Here is a 20,790-nt window from a genome sequence, read left to right on the forward strand (position 1 = left end):
TAAAAGGTGTTTTTTTTGCATGTTTTTGACCAACAGGCATTACCAGCTTGTGGTGAATCAAGTGTTTCGAAGCTGCATCTGAACCCAAATTAAAAAAAATAATAATAATAAAAATAAATTGAAAATTTACTCACCTTCAGGCCCATCCAAGGTGTACATGAGTTTGTTACTTCATTTGGAACTGATTTGGAGAAATTTAGCATTACATCACTTGCTCACCAATGGATCTTCTGCAGTGAATGGGTGCCGTCAAAATGAGAGTCCTAACAATAATTCACACATAACTCCAGCTCTTTTGATTAGGTTGAAGTAAGCCTCATCCATGTATATTAGGTTGTGAGGTGGTTCACTTGAATCCAATTCCATATACACTATATCCTAAAAGATACAAAATTAGTTTTATGCATTTTCATTTTGAAAAAGATACATTTACATCAAGTTTATACATATTGCATGTTCTTTTCTGCCTTTATAACAACTGTGTACAGGTCACACTTACTGTACAATATAATAATAATGTTTCTGTAGTCACTGTATGCACATACATGGATGTTTTACCTGAACATACTAGTACCTTAGCTGCTTCACTCTGTCACCATTCATTGGTACACAGTACAGCTGTCGATAGTTGAGATGTTTTCAAAGACAGGGTTGTTTTTGATTTTGTGTTTTCTTTGTCTTTTACTCCTGAGCAACGTGATCATGTTGCTCATAATACTGAATGGTGCCTTATATTTGGATGCTGTGATAGTTGTCATATTCCTTTAGGTACACATGGATCAGCTTAGCGTCAGCTGGTGCGAGCTTGACTAATGTGACCTGCTAGAACTGAAGCTTGATTATAAATCATTACAGTGGGTATACAATATAACAGGGCAGTACACATTAGTGGATTACATACTTCTTCTGTCTATGAAACATTTAAATTGTTGAGGACACTGTTAATCTCCGATATTTGAACCTGTCTTGACCATTGTAAGGCCACAATTGACAACATGGCCCCCACAATAGTGGCCATTGTTTTATGTTTTATAGATATACCTACTTCCTTGGCCTCTTCTATCTCTTCCTCTATTTTGTCTCCATATCTAGCCATTCCTGAATGAATTAGCCAACAAATACATTTTTTATTAATACTGATTTTATATGATTGGGAACATTCTTCTTATTCTACTTGTTCTTATTCTATTGTTTAAATTAGAAATTTTAAAAAGCTTATAATTTTTTTTTTTTTTAATTTGACAGAAGATGACATACTTAAAAATGACTAAAATAAAAAAAAAATCCCATTACAAAGGTAAAAAATGCACCTGTTAATCACTTTAAGAAGTCAAATATCACCTCGTAATCGGAAGGGTAATTTTTGATCAGAATATTTGATTATTGATCAGAATGTGCTCCTGAATTTTTTGACTGTGCCCCTTCATTTTTTTTAAACTAGGAACACAAGTGCTCCAAAAAGGAAAAGTAAGTGTAGAGACCTGCATTTACAAAGAAAGTCTAATTGTAATGTGTAGAAAATATGCTTGACAGATTATGACAACTAGTTGAACCAAATTCCATTTAATGACTTGTGCATAACTGATCCAAAGCATACATTTTTTTTTAGAAAGATGAGAAATAGCTTTTCTGATCTGTACAAGTGACTAGATGATGTGGAGGTTAAACAAGTAGTTCTACCAGAAAGACTCAGGAGGTGAAGATAAAACACAAAAGTATTTATTTACAAAACCAATACAAAGGACAGAATTATTTTGGTGTAGGCCCCATCTGTAACTTGAATCAGACGTTGCAGATTCCAGCTATTCCTGCCGAAGACGATAGCAGGACGGAGCATACCCCAAAAGAAAGAAGAAAATTAGATACCCGCCAGACGAAAGTACTTCTTACAAGATCCTAGGACATATGGACAAAAAAGAAATGATAGGATTTAATTAGTCATAATTAAAGTGATTATAAAAGCATTTAAGAATGCCGGATAGTGATAGAGGCCATGATAGGCCGGACAGTGATAGAGGCCTAGTTGTTCTGGAAGGTGGTATAGGAGAAGATGGGCCATGATGGGAGTTGTATTGAAGAAAAGGCCCCGATAGGCCCCAGTAGGAATGGTCCCGGCAGGCCACAGAAGATGGAACAGCCCCGATAGGCCTTAAAGAAAAGCCACAAAGGCCGCGGAGAAAAGGCCTAGCTAGGCCACAGATGGAGATGCCCAGACGGGCCATAAGTGAAAAAGCCAAGAGGCCATAGAATGAAATGCCTCAGTAGGCACAGAGAGGGAGGCCATGTTAATAGACCAGGGTGGGAAACGCCATGAGATGGGTAACAGAGGGGAAGACCAAGTTAAGCCGCAGTAAACCATAGAGGTTGTTGGGAGTAATATGAATAGGTATTGTTGGTTTGTGGTTCAGGTCTAATGTAGTATTCAAATGTGGAGGATGACCATCTTCCCAGTAGCTTTATATCTGATGTTTGAACTCCAAGTTCAACAGCAGTAGTGGCCAGTGTATAGAGGCGGTGACAGACCACAGCATCTAAAGGTGACTAAATAGAGCTGAACCAGCTGCAGAGACAAAGGCCCCTATAGACCATGAGAGAAAGGCTACAACAGGCCGTAGAAAGTATAGCCGATAAGGCCGTGACAGTAGGCCGCAAGAGGCGGTGAAAGAGTAGATGTAATGAATATGTGTGACACCACCACCAGTATTTGCTCAATTTACCTTAAACATACAGCATTATATTTTAACAAAATGCATACATATTTACAAACAAATGACTGTATGAGCCATCTAATGACTTGCCACATTATGCCATTTAACACAAAGACAGCGTAGTTCATGTAATGAGAAAAGCCATCACAGGCCAATTTTGCGAAGGACAATAATAGACAGTTACGTAAACAATAATAGTCCCTTACCTGAAAGTCACAATAGGCCAAATTGAGCAAAGGCTGCTATAGGGTGAGTAATGTGAAGCCTCGATAGGCCATTTAAAGTGAAGGCCCGAGGGGCTGAAATTACATTGATAGCCTGCGTACATTTCTATAAACTATGTCATGTGAAAGCCTTGTGTGTAGATGACCACAATAGACCATTGTATGTGAAAAACCGTGATAGACTGGACATGAGGAGCATGTGAGAAGTAACCACCACCAGTAGTTTGCTAGGAGTATTATACTGTACCTTGAGTATTACGTGAAATAGTTTAGAGTCTGATCTTGACAGAAATCCGATGAGGGCGATCATGTACTGTACATAGCAGCTTGATGGTGGATTATGGTAATTCTAAACCACTGCATTGAGTAAAAGTGGCCATTAGATTAGGTTAAATGATAGAGGTAGAATTAGAGTTCTAGCAGCGACTTAAGAGCATATACATGAATACAGTCATGGCCAAAAATATTGGCACCCTTGGTAAATATGATCAAAGAAGGCTGTGAAAATTAATCTGCATCGTTAATCCTTTTGATCGTTTATTTTTAAAATTCACAAAAATCTAACCTTTCATTGGATAATAAGAATTTAAAATGGGGCGAAATATCATTATGAAATAAATGTTTTTCTCAAATACAGGTCCTTCTCAAACAATTAGCATATTGTGAAAAAGTTCATTATTTTCCATAATGTAATGATAAAAATTAAACTTTCATATATTTTAGATTCATTGCACACCAACTGAAATATTTCAGGTCTTTTATTGTTTAAATACTGATGATTTTGGCATACAGCTCATGAAAACTCAAAATTCCTATCTCAAAAAAATTAGCATATTTCATCCGACCAATAAAAGAAAAAGTGTTTTTAATACAAAAAAAGTCAACCTTCAAATAATTATGTTCAGTTATGAACTCAATACTTGGTCGGGAATCCTTTTGCAGAATCCTTTTGTGGCACTGCTGAGGTGTTATGGAGGCCCAGGATGCTTCGATAGCGGCCTTAAGCTCATCCAGAGTGTTGGGTCTTGCGTCTCTCAACTTTCTCTTCACAATATCCCATAGATTCTCTATGGGGTTCAGGTCAGGAGAGTTGGCAGGCCAATTGAGCACAGTAATACCATGGTCAGTAAACCATTACCAGTGGTTTTGGCACTGTGAGCAGGTGCCAGGTCGTGCTGAAAAACGAAATCTTCATCTCCATAAAGCTTTTCAGCAGATGGAAGCATGAAGTGCTCCAAAATCTCCTGATAGCTAGCTGCATTGACCCTGCCCTTGATTAAAACACAGTGGACCAACACCAGCAGCTTACATGGCACCCCAGACCATCACTGACTGTGGGTACTTGACACTGGACTTCAGGCATTTTGGCATTTCCTTCACCCCAGTCTTCCTCCAGACTCTGGCACCTTGATTTCCGAATGACATGCAAAATTTGCTTTCATCCGAAAAAAAGTACTTTGGACCACTGAGCAACAGTCCAGTGCTGCTTCTCTGTAGCCCAGGTCAGGCGCTTCTGCCGCTGTTTCTGGTTCAAAAGCACACGCCTGTGCACGGTGGCTCTGGATGTTTCTACTCCAGACTCAGTCCACTGCTTCCGCAGGTCCCACAAGGTCTGGAATCGGTCCTTCTCCACAATCTTCCTGAGGGTCCGTTCACCTCTTCTCGTTGTGCAGCGTTTTTTACCACACTTTTCCTTCCCACAGACTTCCCACTGAGGTGCCTTGATACAGCACTCTGGGAACAGCCTATTCGTTCAGAAATTTATTTCTGTGTCTTACCCTCTCGCTTGAGGGTGTCAATGATGGCCTTCTGGACAGCAGTCAGGTCGGCAGTCTTACCAATGATTGCGGTTTTGAGTAATGAACCAGGCTGGGAGTTTTTAAAAGCCTCAGGAATCTTTTGAAAGTGTTTAGAGTTAATTAGTTGATTCAGATGATTAGGTTAATAGCTCGTTTAGAGAACCTTTTCATGATATGCTAATTTTTTGAGATAGGAATTTTGGGTTTTCATAAGCTGTATGCCAAAATCATCAGTATTAAAACAATAAAAGACCTGAAATATTTCAGTTGGTGTGCAATGAATCTAAAATATATGAAAGTTTAATTTTTATCATTACATTATGGAAAATAATGAACTTTTTCACAATATGCTAATTTTTTGAGAAGGACCTGTACACGTTGGACACAATTATTGGCACCCCTAGAAATTCTTAAGTAAAATATCTCTGAAGCTTCACAAATTAGTGAAGTGGCTTTAAGAAAAGAGCTAGAGCAGTGAAAATTCCCATTTCCACCACCAGGGCAATAATTAAGAATTACCAATCAACATAAAATGTTATGAAACTGCCTGGAAGAGGACTTGTGTCTATATTGTCCTAATGCATGCTGAGGAGGAGAGTTTAAGTGGCTAAAGACTCTCCAAGGACCACAGCTGGAGAATTGCAGAAAATAGTTGAGTCTCAGGGTCAAAAAACCTTAAAAACAGCACCTACATCACCACATGTTTTTTGGGAGGGTTTCAAGAAAAATTATCCTAGCTCATCCAAAAACAAACTCCAGCATATTCAGTTATCAGACACGACTGAATTTCAAATGGGACTGGCTTCTATGGCCAGATGTATCAAAAAAATTTGCTTTTTAGCAACAAAACACTCAAGATGGGTTTGGTGAACACAGGGATAAAAAGTACCCCATGTGTACAATGAAATATACTGCTGTATTTTTGATGTTGTGGGCTTATTTCTGCTGGAGGTCCTGGACATCTTGTTTAGATACATGGCATCTTTTTTTTCTATCAAATACCAACAGATAAAAAATCAATAAGTGACAGACTTCTTTTACTGTCTATGGCTCTTATGGGGAAAATAATGTGGATGACAATATACAACAAACCTTTATTGGTGTTTCTTCAACTACGGGCATTTGGTCCTGTGTTTAAAAGCAAGCTTTTAACACTCTTATAGTTTCATATTCTAACAATGTTCAACAGTGTATGTATGCATCATGACACAATTGTGTGTGTGTGTGTGTGTGTGTGTGTGTGTGTGTGTGTGTGTGTGTGTGTGTGTGTGCGCGCGCGTGTTGTTGTTGTTGTTTCCTGAAAGCCATAAACATATAGGCCTATATCACACTGTCACCACATCTCAAATTGAGTATCATGTTTAACATTTTGTCATGAAAATTACATTTTTGGATTTGGAACTATTGTTAGCAGTTTTCCCCAAAATAAACACTATGTAAAGTAAAGAAACGTTTGTGCTGTTGCCCTGGAGTCTCCAGCCAGCGCCACTATTTTCTAAAACTGCAACCTACCTGGAATCTCCAGAAGTACAAGGGGTGAGACTTAGGTTAGGTAAAGAATCCTAAAAAATGACCCTTTTATAGGCTTTATAGACATACGTTGAGAGTGACTCCTGAATGACCAGCAACACATCCTCTTGTACCACTTTTTGAAGAATCTGTAAGAATCTGGCAGTAAGTTTTGGGAGTTAATTTTTAGTCCATCTTAGCATTTTTAGTCCATCAGGCTTTTCAGAACAGGAGATGGACTAAAAATGAATTCACAAAACTTACTGCCAGATTCTTGAAGATAAATTCTTCAAACAGTGGTACAAGAGGATGTAGTGCTGGTCCTTCGAGAATCAACTTATCTGCCCTATAGAGCATATAAATAATTTCACAACACTTCAGCATGTTATTCTTATTAAGTTAGGATTCTTTTTTAGGATTTTTTTACCCAAGCAATGTCTCTGTTTTGTTTTTTTTCTGACCCTGCCGACTCAAAGAGCATTTCCCTGTCCAATGGTCAAACCTTAAATTTGCAAATTCTAGTATTGCATTAGTATTGCATCCTTCTCATGGGCATAAATAATTTTTAGACTTTTCAGTCTGAGGTCAGTCTTTTTTTTTTGGCTTATTTTAGCTGTAAAAGAAAACCTGCTTAATAATTATGCACACGTGAACATAAGGAGTTTTCACTTCCAGGCTTCATGGACAATTATATATCACTTATAAATGATTAAATAAATAAAAAAATAATAGTAGTTATTAAGACTTACGTGGTTTAAAATGTGCTTATGCACACACTGTAAACTATAAATAATCGTTATTTGATAAACAGTAAAAAAAAAAAGTTAAAGTTGCTTAATTCAAACCTTCACAAGTTTAAACATTCCACTTTCTGACACTTAACAAAAGAAGGCGAATGAATTCAAGTTACAGAAAATTATGCATATTTTTATACAACTACCCCAAAAAGTTCACGTTCCAACTTCCGTAAAACCCTGTGATGCTACTACTACGGCCAAGCGCCAATCCACAGTGATGTCCTATTGGAGTCGACTCTGTGCGCATGCGCAGAGACTAACCGCTCCGGTTGCTCCTGTTGTAAACAAGACGGCACAACAACAGTAAACGGTGAGGTATAAATGAATTCACATATTTCTTTTGCTTATTTAAACACCAACTTTATGGTGGCTCTATGTAGATGCAAGTGATTTATTCGTGTACGCGGCGCATTTTAAAAAAATATTAGTATTTTTTTTTTTTTGTCTAAGCTTGCCAGATAGCACTGGTAACGTTAAGTTAGCCAGCTAGCTATCCATTCAACTGAATCAAATATAATCTCCATTTGTATCCATTATACATCATTTTGTATGCACAATTAAGTTATTCTTGTGCATTTAATATAATATTTATTTATTTAAAAATATTTACCGTGTAATACACATCCACTGTGTTAATGTAAGGAATGACTCCTGTTGGCCAGTTCTGTTAATAACGGTTATTATCTGTATTTTATGAAATACCCACGCACACATTTTCACAAGTATTTTCATTCTAACGTTTATATTGTTGGTTTCCTCTGTGGGATCCTGTACAGGTTTGATCAGGCTACTGGGAGTGAAGGCACATTTTACCTTGTACATACTGACTGTGGAAATGAAAGGGTTTGTAGCAAATAACCATATATTTGACCTATACAGTTTGTAATAGCACCATTTTAACTACATATGTAAACAATGTAAAATGTTGTGTTTTTAGACACCAGAAAAGTTCTGAACCTGATGTCAATGTTCCAGTCATTGAAGAAGGTATTATAAGATTAAGCATGATGCAGTAATGCAAGTTTATTTTTAAATAAGTTTTGATAATTGATGTGTGTGGGGTGTTTCTCTCTCTCTCTCTCTCTCTCTCTCTCTCTCTCTCTCTCTCTTTCTCAGGGGTAGTTGCTACTGCAGAGGACCCATCAGCAATCACAACTATTCAGTCTGCTTCTACGTTCTCCTCGGAGCAGCCGATTAAATACCTCTTCAAGACCGAGGGAGCTGGGGGGCAGGTAGGGGAGCTGTACCCTCCCTCAGGGCAGGTAGGAGATGGGGAGGAAGGCTTACATTCAAACCTGAGTGAGAACTTAGGCCCAGTTTACACCTGGTGATGACAATGGAGAACAATTCCACAGTGTTATTTAGTGCTGTCCATTCCAGACAGATGTTAATACCAGGTTAAATCAACCTAAATTGTTCCCATATAATGTTGTTTCTGATGACGACTCAAGAAAAATTTAGCAGTGATCTCTTTTTTTCACTTTATGTAGCTTCTACAGACAAGTGTAAGATTGTATTGCATAACATAACTTATCCTCTTAATTTTTCATCAGGTTACATATCGCGTAATCCAAGTCGCAGATGGACAGCTGGAAGCTCAAACTGACAGTGCAACAGCTGTTAGTGTAGTGACTGGGTTTCCTGCTACAACACAGCCACTTACGCAGGTGCGAAATTGTGCTGACATAGATGAATAGAATTTAACCTAGTTACATTTCATTTCAATATTATTTAAATGTTTTTCAGGCTGTTTTTACTCAGTCAGAAGGCTTGGATGGTGATGGCACAGAAACCCATTACACATACTATCCTGCTACTATCTCAGACGCAGCGGCCGGAACCATGGTGACTGGTGTTCAGGCCTCAGATGCTCTGCTTAGTCAAAGTGCTCCTGCAGGTACATCATCAAACCTTTTTGAGCATAAATGATGCATTTCAATTGATATTATGTACATGAATACACAACAGTGCATCACTTCTGTTTTAAAACAGCCTGGGGTTTTAAGTATATTTGTTTTTTTGCTCGTTTCAGGTCAGTTGTATGTTATGATGTCCCCGCAGGAGGTCCTTACAGGAGCCAACCAGAGGTCTATTGCACCTCGTACACAACCTTACAATGCGTAATGTTGCTTCTTCCAGCCTCGTTTAATACATTTCTCTATTCAGTTATTGCTGTTTTGCATTCCTTGCACTTTTTTATTTGCATTCTTTTTTAGTGACCTTTTTTTTAGTTATAAAAAATTAATTAAAAATAATGGACTCAATTTATTATTTTGATGTCAGTATAGGTATGCTGTGTAATTATTTTATATTAAACTGTAAAAACTGCCAGTCAAAAGTATGGAATAATGAACATTTTTTTGTATGTTTTTGAAAAATTCTCTTATGCTTAACAAGGCTGCATTTATTGAATTTTCAGCATCATTACTCCAGTCTTCAGTGTCACATGATCCTTCAGAAATCATTCTAAGATGCTAAATTTGCTGTTTTAGAAACATTTCTTATTATTATCAATGATGAAAATAGCTGTGCTACTTAATATTTATTTGGAAACCATGATAACATAACCAATCAAAGCTTTAAGGTAAGACAGATGAAAGAAAATATAAAAAAGTGTGTGTATATATATATATATATATATATATATATATATATATATATATATATATATATATATATATATATATATATATATATATATATATATATAAAATTATATTATAATATATATTGTATTATTTTTTGACTTAATGATTCATCAAATTGATCAAAAGTAACATTAAACACATTTATAACATTACAAAAGATTTCTGTTTCAGATAAATGCTTTGAATTTTCTATTCATCTAAGAATCTTGAAAAAAAAATCCAGATTTTCACAAAAATATTAAGCAGCAAAAACTATTTTCAACACTGATAATAATATGGACCATTATTAATAATTGAGTACTAATCATAATTGATAAGTGAGCACCAAATCAGCATATTAGAATGATTTCTGAAGGATCATGTGACACTGAGGACCGGAGTAGTGCTTGCTGAAAGTTATTTTAAATTGTAAAAATATTATAAAATAATATTATTTTCCCCTGTAATTTTAATCAAATAAATGCAGCTTTGTGAGCATAAGAGGCTTCTTTTCAATCAGAATAAAAAAAAAAAAAATCAATTAATATGTTTGACCTGTAGTGTACAGTGTATCTAATTGAGCTGTTGATTGGACTTCTGAATTAATGGATTAGCGTAGGAACAAAATGAACCCAAGGAACAAAAACATTTGTTCTAACATTTGTTGTAACATACTTTATAAATATTTGCAGTAAGACAGAGGGGCCAAGGAATTCAAGAGATGATAAAAGGCGAGCTCAGCACAATGAAGGTACTGAAAGATAATTGGAAATTACTTATGGTTAGTTGTGTAAGTTATTTGCAAGTGATTATTTCCAAACCACTTTACAGTTGAGCGAAGACGTAGAGACAAAATTAACAACTGGATTGTTCAGCTCTCCAAAACAATTCCAGACTGCACCATGGATTCCACTAAAACTGGACAGGTATTTGTTAGTATTGTGACTATAGTTGTAGCAACAGGAAGTACTGGGTTATTTCTAATTTTGCTGTTGTGTGTGTTACAGAGTAAGGGTGGGATCCTATCAAAGGCCTGCGATTACATTCAAGAGCTGCGACAAAGTAACAGCCGGTTAGGAGATGAACTGAACAGCCTTGACAGGTTGAAGATGGATAACCAGCTGTTACGGCAAGAGGTATTTTACAGGTTGCACCAATAAGGGATAACTTTAATTATCTAAATTAAATTAATATGATAATTTAGGTCTATATAATAATTCACTTTCATTTGAATCATCATTTTGATCCTGGTTTTAATCTTACAGAAAAATGTAATTAATTTAAGCTCATTTAAATCACCAAATGAGTCATAGGTAGAGGTTTTATTCTCATTGATTGTTTTGTTGTTTTGTCATGTTTTTTAAAGGTGGAAGATTGGAAATCTAAGAATCAGATTTTGAGGAGCCAGCTCCGGCAGCATGGCATAGTTGCAGCAGCAAGTGCAGATCCCCAGTGAAGAGTTTAAAGGATGTTGGAGTTTTGGAAATTTAGAACAAAAAACATTCAGTGCAGAGGATTCGATTTTCTGATGTTTTTAAACAATCTTGAACAATGCAGGACTTACATAATGCAGTATTCAACAAACTGGTAATGATTCTCCATTGGGATCTTGTCTTATGTACATATTTTATTTTTATTTTTTGTGCCCCTTGTACTTTCATGTAATTTAGCATTCTTTCTTTTTTTTTATGTACCAGGACAGGTCAGAAGAATTATTTTTATTTTGTACTGTTACTTCTAAACTTTGTGGAAATTATTAATGTTAAATCTTTTTTGTTATTAATGCATTTTCATATATTTCATACTTTTGAAGTTCAGGTTTTTCAGCTTAATTTGTCCAAATAATGAGCATGTAAAATAACTGCCTCTTAATTGACAATTCACACCATGGTCATAGTAGATTTCACTATGCAGAGTACTGAAATAAATAACACATTTTCCCACTACGCTATTCTCTAGATTCTGATCTGAATATGTTGAACATCTCATCATCCACAAGTGTATGTTGTAATAGGATTTTCAGTTGCCAAATATTAAGTATTTAACAGAAATATACAAACAATCTCCCATTCCTGGAGATATTATTTTCTATTTTTGTTTAATAGCAAATATCAGGCAACTGAAAACGCTCAAGACTAAAATATCAAGGCTCATGCAGCACACTGCCATTTAGACCTCCTCTATTAGCATGAACATTATGGCAAGCCATTTGAATATTTATTCCTTAAAACTATTTGTCTATTTTTACTAATTGGTAGTATATATTCTAGCCATCCTTGCACCTATTAAGTAGACACAATGATTTAGATACTAGTGTGCATTTCACTTGTTAAGTATAAAGTAGCCATTCTGACCAGTCATTATCACTATTCATTAAAAGCAATCAAAAGTAATACAATTTTAACTATTATTAGTGACATTTGAGATTAACTTTTGCAAATAATTTGTTTCGAAACAGTGGTTTGGAGCGTGTATCAAACTGCCAAAGTTTGTGATTTCAGTAAACAAGGCTTCATTACGTCAGAACTGTTTTGAAAAGTTTCGAAATTTCTATGGCTTTCCATTTGGGGGCAATCTCTGTGAACCAGTGAATCATGAGTTCATTGAGATCACCTCCCAGTGGCGAAACGTTTAACCAGTGTCGATTGATCTTGGATCAGTTTCATCAATTTTTGGACATTTTTAACAAGACATTTGTGATAATAAAAGGATGAGAAGTAGTTAATATATCTTTCTGGCCTATATATACATAAGCCCTCCATAAAACAAAACAAAACAAGCCCTGCAAATTATTATAAAATATTTTAAAAGCCACATATACAGACACTTTATATCTAATGGTATTTTATCATTTTTATTGCATTTAATGTATTATACTTTCAATAAATCATTTGCAATGGGGTTTTAAAATCTGTTTTTATACATTTTTATTTTGGGTTTAGTTTTTTTTGTTTTTACACTTTTTTGAAGGGGGGGTATCAAGAGTGTGTTGTTTTTTGAGCTTTTTGAAAGTGTGTATTTTTTTGAAGAGATTTTTTTTGTGTTTTTTAGGTTTCCAAATGTTTCTCCGATCACTACTTGCTAGTGATTAAAGGGGTCATATGATGTTGCTTAAAAGAACATTATGTTGTGTATTTGGTGTAATGCAATGTGTTTATGCAGTTTAAAAGTAAAAAAAAATATATATATTTTCCACATAATGTACATTATTGCTCCTCTTTGCCCCGCCTTTCTGAAACGCGTCTATTTTTACAAAGCTCATCGTTCTGAAAAGCAAGGTGTATGCTGACTGGCCAGCTATCCAGTGCATTTTGATTAGCTGAATACCTCAAGCATGTGACGGAAATGTTACGCCCCTTAACATACTGTGATGCCGTCTCCTGGCACGACCAGACAAAACCAATAAATGCCATTACAAACGTGGCATTTGTTGAATCCAGTGGGGACATAATTACTGATTATAACGACTTATACTGTGTTTTTACACAGTATTGCGTATCGTGCTGCATAAAACCATATCTGCATTTGTTATCAGAGAAACGACACTGCTTAAAACTCACGTTTGAACCATCAGTGGCAAATGCTTTGAGTATAAAAAATTTACTTACATGTTGTGAGTCAGAAGCGCAAGACTGTCCTTGCAAAGTTGGAACTGCCCCCCTTTATAGAACAGCCTTTGAGCACAGATCCATTGTAGGCTATGCAGAACTGTCTTCCATAAAATGTGTCACACACTGCGGGCTAGAGTGAGGAATGCCGGCAGTCTTGAGAACGGTGCGGCCAGTGGATTCAGTGAAGGAGCAGCCGGCTGGCTTGCAGCAACCACATGTGACGACCCCGGGCTGGACTCCACTTCGTCCACAGTGAAAGCCGATCCGGCGATCCATAGAGCGAAGTTGATGTATTTCCTCAGCAACCAGCACAGATCAGCTCAGGCATGACAAAGCGGATATTTTCCTCTTTTGGAAAGGCCAAACAAAGTAGTTTCGCTTTCACAACATGGCGGAAGCAGCAACAGCGAGAATAAAAGTTACGGCTTCTTTCTTTGCGTGAACATTTGGGCGATGTTATGCAAATCTTCACACACAGTGACGTAGAAATGTGGGGGTGTGTTAGAATGAGGTGTTTTAGCGGGGTATGGACAAGTCTTTAACTTTTATAAAGAATATCTCTTTGGATTTGAGACTTTAGTCTTTGCAACTTTACAGATCTTCTTTATGCACCAAGACCTTTTAACACTCCAAAGAGATAGGGAAAATTTAAATCGCATCATATGACCCCTTTAAAATAAAATAAAAATAAAAATCTAGTATAGAAACATATACGGTTCGTTTAAATAGTTGAATGTTAAAACGGCTTGCCATAATACAAAGAAGCCTATCTCTTTAAGGGTTTGCAGGGTTTCCGGTAACGCGATTCAGTTCACGGTTGTAACTGTGTTATTATTTGCACTATGGACTTTGCACAGACCCTATGATGAAATGTTTACTCTTTGCCAAACTTGAAATTTCAAATAAACAATAAGCCAAAACAATGATTTGTATACTTTTAGTTGCAGGGCACGGCACGATTTTAGAGACACAGATCAAGGTAAATCAACGAATATAAACTACAAAAAAATTGGTTAACACTTTATTTTAGGCTCTCTTAACTAGTTTCTTATTAGCATGCATATTACTAGAATATTAGCCATTTATTAGTTCTAATTAAGCACATATTAATGCCTTATTCTACATGACCTTATTCTATAATCCTACCCAATACCTAAACTTAACAACTGCCTTACTAACTATTAATAAGCAGCAAATTAGGAATTTATTGAGGGAAAAGTCGTAGTTAATAGTGAATAAGTGTTCCCTATTCTAAAGTGTTACCAAAAACGGTTATGATTTTTTAACTTTGTATGATTTTGCAACCAGCGCTCGTGTAGCATTAATACCACATTATAAATTTATATTCAAAACAAGAAAGAAAAGAGAAGGAGAAAGTGTGCTGTGGATTAGAATATGTTTGCAATGAAATGCTGAGCTTCACTGAACTTGTCTCTGTATCGCAAGAGTGATGTTACAGGTCTGTATGCTCATCTGACCAGTGTGCCCAAAGCTCTGTTACCTGGAGTGGGGGGAAGAAAATATTGGATTTCTGGTGGGAAACTGTCAACACATGAGTCATTATATTTGTTGTTCTGTACTTTTAGCATAATTGTTAGAGGTGTTTTCCAAAATAATGCAACACAGTATTTACCCTCTCACTTAGGCGCCAGCTCTTAAGTAAAGTCTATCCGGTTACAAATGCTGATAAGTCATATTTGGCTGTCATTTGTGATTTATACCAAACAGTTTTTTTTTTGTGTGTGTGTGTGTGTGTGTGTGTGTGTCTGTAAATAAGGGCCCGAGGCAAGGTTTCTTTTGAATGTTTAGGATACACAATAGCACCCATTAAACTTACTTAAGTTTGTATATTGGTTCAAAACTGCATTCAATGCAGATACAATCACTATGAACGGTGGGCAACAGCAAATGACTTTCCAGTGGAGAATGTTGTGAATGATGGCAGCAGCACAACTTTGGATGACAGACTTGGGGCTGTCGCAGATCTTGAGTTGGCCATCCGAAGCCGACAGCTACAAGATGGCCTTAATGGTGGTATGGGCTTTTTTCAGAACCCATTCCATTGGACCAAAAAATAAATAAAAATAAAAATGGCTGAAAAGTATTCACCCTCAGGCCATCCCAGATGTAGATGATTTTGTTCCTTCATCGGAACTGACTTGAAGAAACTTAACATTCAATCTCTTGCTCACCAATAGATCCTCTACAGTGAATGGGTGCTGCAAGAATGAGAGTCCAGATAGCTGATAAAATATCATCCACAAGAAATCCACACAACTGTAGTCTATTAATTACTAGCTTATAAAGTGAAAAGAGGTTTTTACAAATGCATCATGATTGTATTTTAGTTACTTCTGGCCAAAATACAAGGGCGTGGCAAGTGATGTAATGCTAAATTTCTCCAAATCTGTTCTGATTAAATAACAAACAACTACATCTTGGCTTGAATGTAAGTAAATTTTCAGCAAATTGTCTTATTTTTTATTTTTATTTTTATTTTTATTTTTTTTTTTGGTTATTATTCTTTTGAATCTTAAATTATTTTAAGTTGTGAAATTACATTTTGCAGATTGCAGGAGACATGCTTTGTGCTGATCAAAACTTTGACATTGCACAAGTCATTCGCTTTTTCAGATCTAAGGTAAGAGAGACTCAACCTATTGATTGTGTTGTTATAAGTTTATTCTAGTGGGTGAGATGTCATACACAGTGACCCAACCAGGTCCATATTGACTTGTACTTTACCACTTGCACCATACCCTGTAATTACCGCATTTACTGTACTGCACATATTCACTCTCACTCATCACTATTCCATCCACTCATTTACCTTGTTAAAATAATTGGTCTGATTCCTACTCATTTGTAATTCTCATTACCAATATTTGATACTTCAGCCTGGAGAACTTGCTATATTATGAGCTGGATATATATACAGGACATCAACCAAATGCAAAGTGACAACTGTTATTAAAAAAAAACTAAAATAGACATTAGAAATGTTTATATGTGGACAGATGGAAGAAATACCCTCTGATATTAAAAAATTAGCCAAGGTTATTAGAATCTTTCTTTCTTTCTTTCTTTTTTTCTTTCTTTTTAATCATTTAGGGTCCCATGGCAGGTTTATGCACTCTGAATAACAGGGCTTAGTCTATTCAGTTTGTCATGGAATGGAAATATATTTTTGCCATATAAATTGTAGACAGATTGATATAGAAAATAGACATAACAAGACATAACCATTAAATATAAACATACCTAAAATAGTGACAGAGAAATTCAGACTAATATCTGTTTATGTTTTGTACTTTATACAAGTAAGCATAAGCATGCACATAGACACTGTTGTAATTTAAAAATCAAAATGACAATTAAATAGAATTTTTAAATCAGGGACGTCCTATCCTGGTCCAGGAGGGCCAAGATCCTCCAGAGTTTAGCTCCAGCTTACCTAATTAGATGATTCTATTAATTCTAAAGACCTTGGTTACTTTGGTTGAGGTGTGTTTAATTGGTTTTGGAGTTAAACTCCGGAGGACGGTGGCCCTTCAGAAGTAGGATTGCACACCCTGGTTTAAGCGTTCACTACAAGTCTCTAAACCTGTTGTCACCAGGGTCATGCGATTCCTTGAGAAGCCACGAGAGGGCATCACTGCTTCTCGTCTGGCCAGTGTGGTTTTCTACTGCCTGCGAAAAGAGTCCTTACAGTACATCTACGAATTCCTCATTCAACACCCAGACGTTAATGATAGAACTTTTGGCAAGTTTTGGGTCAGTGTTTAAGTGTCTTTGAATCTTTGAATTTAAAAATGTAAAGCATAAAGTCTTTGTTTTGTGTGACTTTAGATGTTTACTGGTTGTAGGAATGGCTTATAAATGAGGAGAAAGTTCCTGTTTATGGGATGAAGTTACCAACTGAATTTCAACTAATTGGACAAGTGGTGGGTACAAATGTAGCATTATTTTGGGTTAATTTTATATATTTATATGATAGATTTGAGACATATAAGCTTGGGAGTCTGTAAGATGTTTTAATATGTTTTTAAAGGATATGCATTTTTATTTTTATTATTATTATTTTTTTTAATTTACAAAATGGCTCGCACCCTATTCTTCAAAGCAGCTCATACTCCACATGCTCCACATGCTCCACATGCTCATGCTCCACATGCTGCTCATATTCCAGGTCAGGCAGATCACATTAGTATCCACAAATGCCTAATTTTTATCACTATACATAGGTCTGTGTGTTGACTCACAGGGTTGGACTCATGGGGAACCTCTCTGATAGTTTCAATGGGAAAACCATTGCTATTAACTTCACTAATTCTGGGCTGAGGTCACGCTCATGGAGAGCCAGACTCAGTTAAATAAGAATAGATTCAGATTAGATATCAAACACATGAGGACAGCACTGTTCTTCACTCATCTCTTTAATTTTCTCAGAGTCCTTCTACCTCATCCTCTGAATGATTCCACAGAATTTCGGAAGTTTGCAGGATCTTTTTCGGATCAGCCAGAAAGAAGGGTTTGTCCAGTCAAGGTTTGTGGTACAACAAAAATTATTGTAATTTATCTTATTTATTTAATTGTCTTCCAGGTATTTGGGAGGTCTGAGACTTCTACAAGCCACCTGTAAAAAGTTTTACTAGTTCTGCTCTGAACAAGGGTGAGATGCTGCAATACATTTGTAAACATAAGTTGGCATGAAATGAAAATTCACCTTTTTCTGTTAAGACAGAATTGTATGCAGAATTTTACTCTCAAGTATGACACAAACATTCCTCGGCAAGTGGTGAGATTTATTTGTATATTTTGCAGTTGTTAATTTAGAGTTGAACTTCTGAGAGTTTATTTTGATGAAATAACAAAAGAACTACGTTTCTTATGACTTCTAGTGTTTAGCTGCAGTAGGTGAGTTACTTACAAACCTAAATGAACATTAACAGTCAGTTTCTCCCAAGCTCATTAGTGCCCTTTTTGATTTAAAGGTCTAACATAATGTATGATACACTTGGTGTTTGATCTTGGAAGTGGATTTTTGGTATGAAACACTGTTATTAGAATCTAAGTTTAATATGGTGGGTGTTTTCTGTATAGTGCGATTGTTTCTGCCACCTTGAAGGGCCTGCTGAAGTTCTACAACATCACAGACAATGTATGTTCAGCATTTGCCAATCAGAGGTTTGATTTAGAACTTTTTTTATTAGCTAAATTTTATCCTGGGACAGGATCTTCCTAAACCAATCAGAGCCAACTTCATTCTCAGTGTAGAGACTGATGAGCTGTTAATCACAGCTGGTCTACAGGATAGAGTTGTGCAGGTATGTACATTAATATTAATTTGACTCAACAATTTGACATGCACTGTGTGGAACATGATTATCTCTGTTAACTTTCTAATAGGTCTGGGCAATATAAATAACAATTTTCATTATTGAATATAAACCTGGGATGTTCATCATTCAGAAGTGTGGGGTTGGGGTTGGTAGACTTTTGTATGTATTGGAATGAAGTATCTTCTGCTCTCCAGGGATACTTTTTTTTTGAAAGAAAGAAAGAAAGAAAGAAAGAAAGAAAGAAAGAAAGAAAGAAAGAAAGAAAGAAAGAAAGTTTTCTATTTGAAAATATTTTAAAATTTATTCCTGTGATTAATTCCTGCCATTACTACAGTCTTCAGTGTCACATGATCTTTGTCAATTTTGCCAGGCAACAGGTAAATTATTTCTATGGCAACATTCACACTTAAACATTTTTGCTCAGTAAACCATTTTGTTTTAAAATGTTTTTTTTTTTTCTTTCATATTTAGACATTATGAATGCAAAATTATATCAAACATAAATATACACTTGAATATACATGTTTGAGTTTGGTGGGATTGGTAGGATTTTTTAATTGTTTTTAAAAGAAATCTCTCACGCTCACCAAGGATACTTTTTTTTTTTGGATAAAAGATACAGAAACAGTAATGATATGAAATTGTAAATAACTGTTTACTAGTTTAATGTATTTTAAAATGTAATGTCACATGATCTGGTGCCCAAGAAACATTTCTTACTATTATCAATGTTGCACATTATACACATAATTTTTGTCATAGTGTATACAGGTGCATCTCAATAAATTAGAATGTCATGGAAAAGTTCATTCATTTCAGTAATTCAACTCAAATTGTGAAACTCATGTATTAAAAAATTTCAGTGCACACAGACTGAAGTAGTTTAAGTCTTTAGTTCTTTAAACTGTGATGATTTTGGCTCACATTTAACAAAAACCCACCAATTCACTATCTCAACAAATTAAAATATGGTGACATGCCAATCAGCTAATCAACTCAAAACACCTGCAAAGGTTTCCTGAGCCTTCAAAAGGGTCTCTCTGTTTGGTTCATTAGGCTACACAATCATGGGGAAGACTGCTGATCTGACAGTTGTCCAGAAGACAATCATTGACACCCTTCACAAGGAGGGTAAGCCACAAACATTCATTGCCAAAGAAGCTGGCTGTTCACAGAGTGCTGTATCCAAGCATGTTAACAAGAAGTTGAGTGGAAGGAAAAAGTTTGGAAGAAAAAGATGCACAACCAACAGAGAACCACAGCCTTATGAGGATGGTCAAGCAAAATCGATTCAAGAATTTGAGTGAACTTCACAAGGAATGGACTGAGGCTGGGGTCAAGACATCAAGAGCCACCACACAGATGTGTCAAGGAATTTGGCTACAGTTGTCGTATTCCTTTTGTCTAGCCACTCCTGAGGCGTCTTACCTGGGCTAAGGAGAAGAAGAACTGGACTGTTGCCCAGTGGTCCAAAGTCCTCTTTCAGATGAGAGCAAGTTTTTGTATTTTTTCATTTGAAAACCAAGGTCCTAGAGTCTGGGAGGAAGGGTGGAGAAGCTCAAAGTCCAAGTTGCTTGAAGTCCAGTGTTAAGTTTCCACAGTCTGTGATGATTTGTGGTGCAATGTCATTTTCTGGTGTTGGTCCATTGTGTTTTTTGAAAACCAAAGCCACTGTACCCGGTTACCAAGAAATTTTGGAGCACTTCATGCTTCCTTCTGCTGACCAGCTTTTTGAAGATACTGATTTCATTTTCCAGCAGGATTTGGTAACTGCCCACATCGCCAAAAGCACCAAAAGTTGGTAAAATGACCTTGGTGTTGGTGTGCTTGACTGGCCAGCAAACTCACCAGACCTGAACCCCATACAGAATCTATGGGGTATTGTCAAGAGGAAAATGAGAAACAAGAGACCAAAAAATGCAGATGAGCTGAAGGCCACTCTCAAAGAAACCTGGGCTTCCATAGCACCTCAGCAGTGCCACAAACTGATCACCTCCATGCCACGCCGAATTGAGGCAGTAATTCTAGCAAAAGGAGCCCCTACCAAGTATTGAGTACATGTACAGTAAATGAACATACTTTCCAGAAGGCCAACAATTCACTAAAAATGTTTTTTTTTTTTATTGGTCTTATGAAGATTTGTAATTTGTTGAGTGAATTGGTGGGTTTTTGT

The 20,790-nt window shown here is 36.1% G+C and overlaps 1 protein-coding gene across 5 annotated transcripts; it reads left to right on the plus strand.

Annotated features, from left to right (window-relative positions):
• Positions 1–7,199: 7,199 nt before the first annotated feature.
• Positions 7,200–11,610, plus strand: LOC109048781 (upstream stimulatory factor 1-like). 5 transcript variants are annotated; one of them, XM_042739433.1, is made up of 11 exons: positions 7,200–7,347; positions 7,814–7,880; positions 7,975–8,024; positions 8,154–8,299; positions 8,591–8,704; positions 8,784–8,934; positions 9,070–9,157; positions 10,357–10,415; positions 10,496–10,590; positions 10,672–10,800; positions 11,031–11,610. In XM_042739433.1, the coding sequence occupies exons 2-11, from the start codon at positions 7,873–7,875 to the stop codon at positions 11,118–11,120; spliced, it is 930 nt and encodes a 309-aa protein (XP_042595367.1). In that variant the 5' UTR covers positions 7,200–7,347; positions 7,814–7,872; the 3' UTR covers positions 11,121–11,610. The 5 variants fall into 5 exon arrangements, with proteins under 5 accessions (XP_042595367.1, XP_042595371.1, XP_042595370.1 ...); XM_042739437.1 differs by having other exon boundaries at positions 9,070–9,124; XM_042739436.1 differs by having other exon boundaries at positions 8,154–8,269.
• Positions 11,611–20,790: the final 9,180 nt, after the last annotated feature.

The sequence above is a fragment of the Cyprinus carpio genome, chromosome B15 (assembly GCF_018340385.1).
Source record: "Cyprinus carpio isolate SPL01 chromosome B15, ASM1834038v1, whole genome shotgun sequence".
Classification (NCBI taxonomy): Eukaryota; Metazoa; Chordata; class Actinopteri; order Cypriniformes; family Cyprinidae; genus Cyprinus; species Cyprinus carpio.

What these genes read in the sequence shown, in the direction of transcription:
- LOC109048781 (XM_042739433.1), top strand. An exon ending in TGTTCCAGTCATTGAAGAAG is followed by an intron (nt 8,025 to 8,153) that starts GTATTATAAGAT and finishes TCTCTTTCTCAG; the next exon opens with GGGTAGTTGCTACTGCAGAG. An exon ending in TAGTCAAAGTGCTCCTGCAG is followed by an intron (nt 8,935 to 9,069) that starts GTACATCATCAA and finishes TGCTCGTTTCAG; the next exon opens with GTCAGTTGTATGTTATGATG.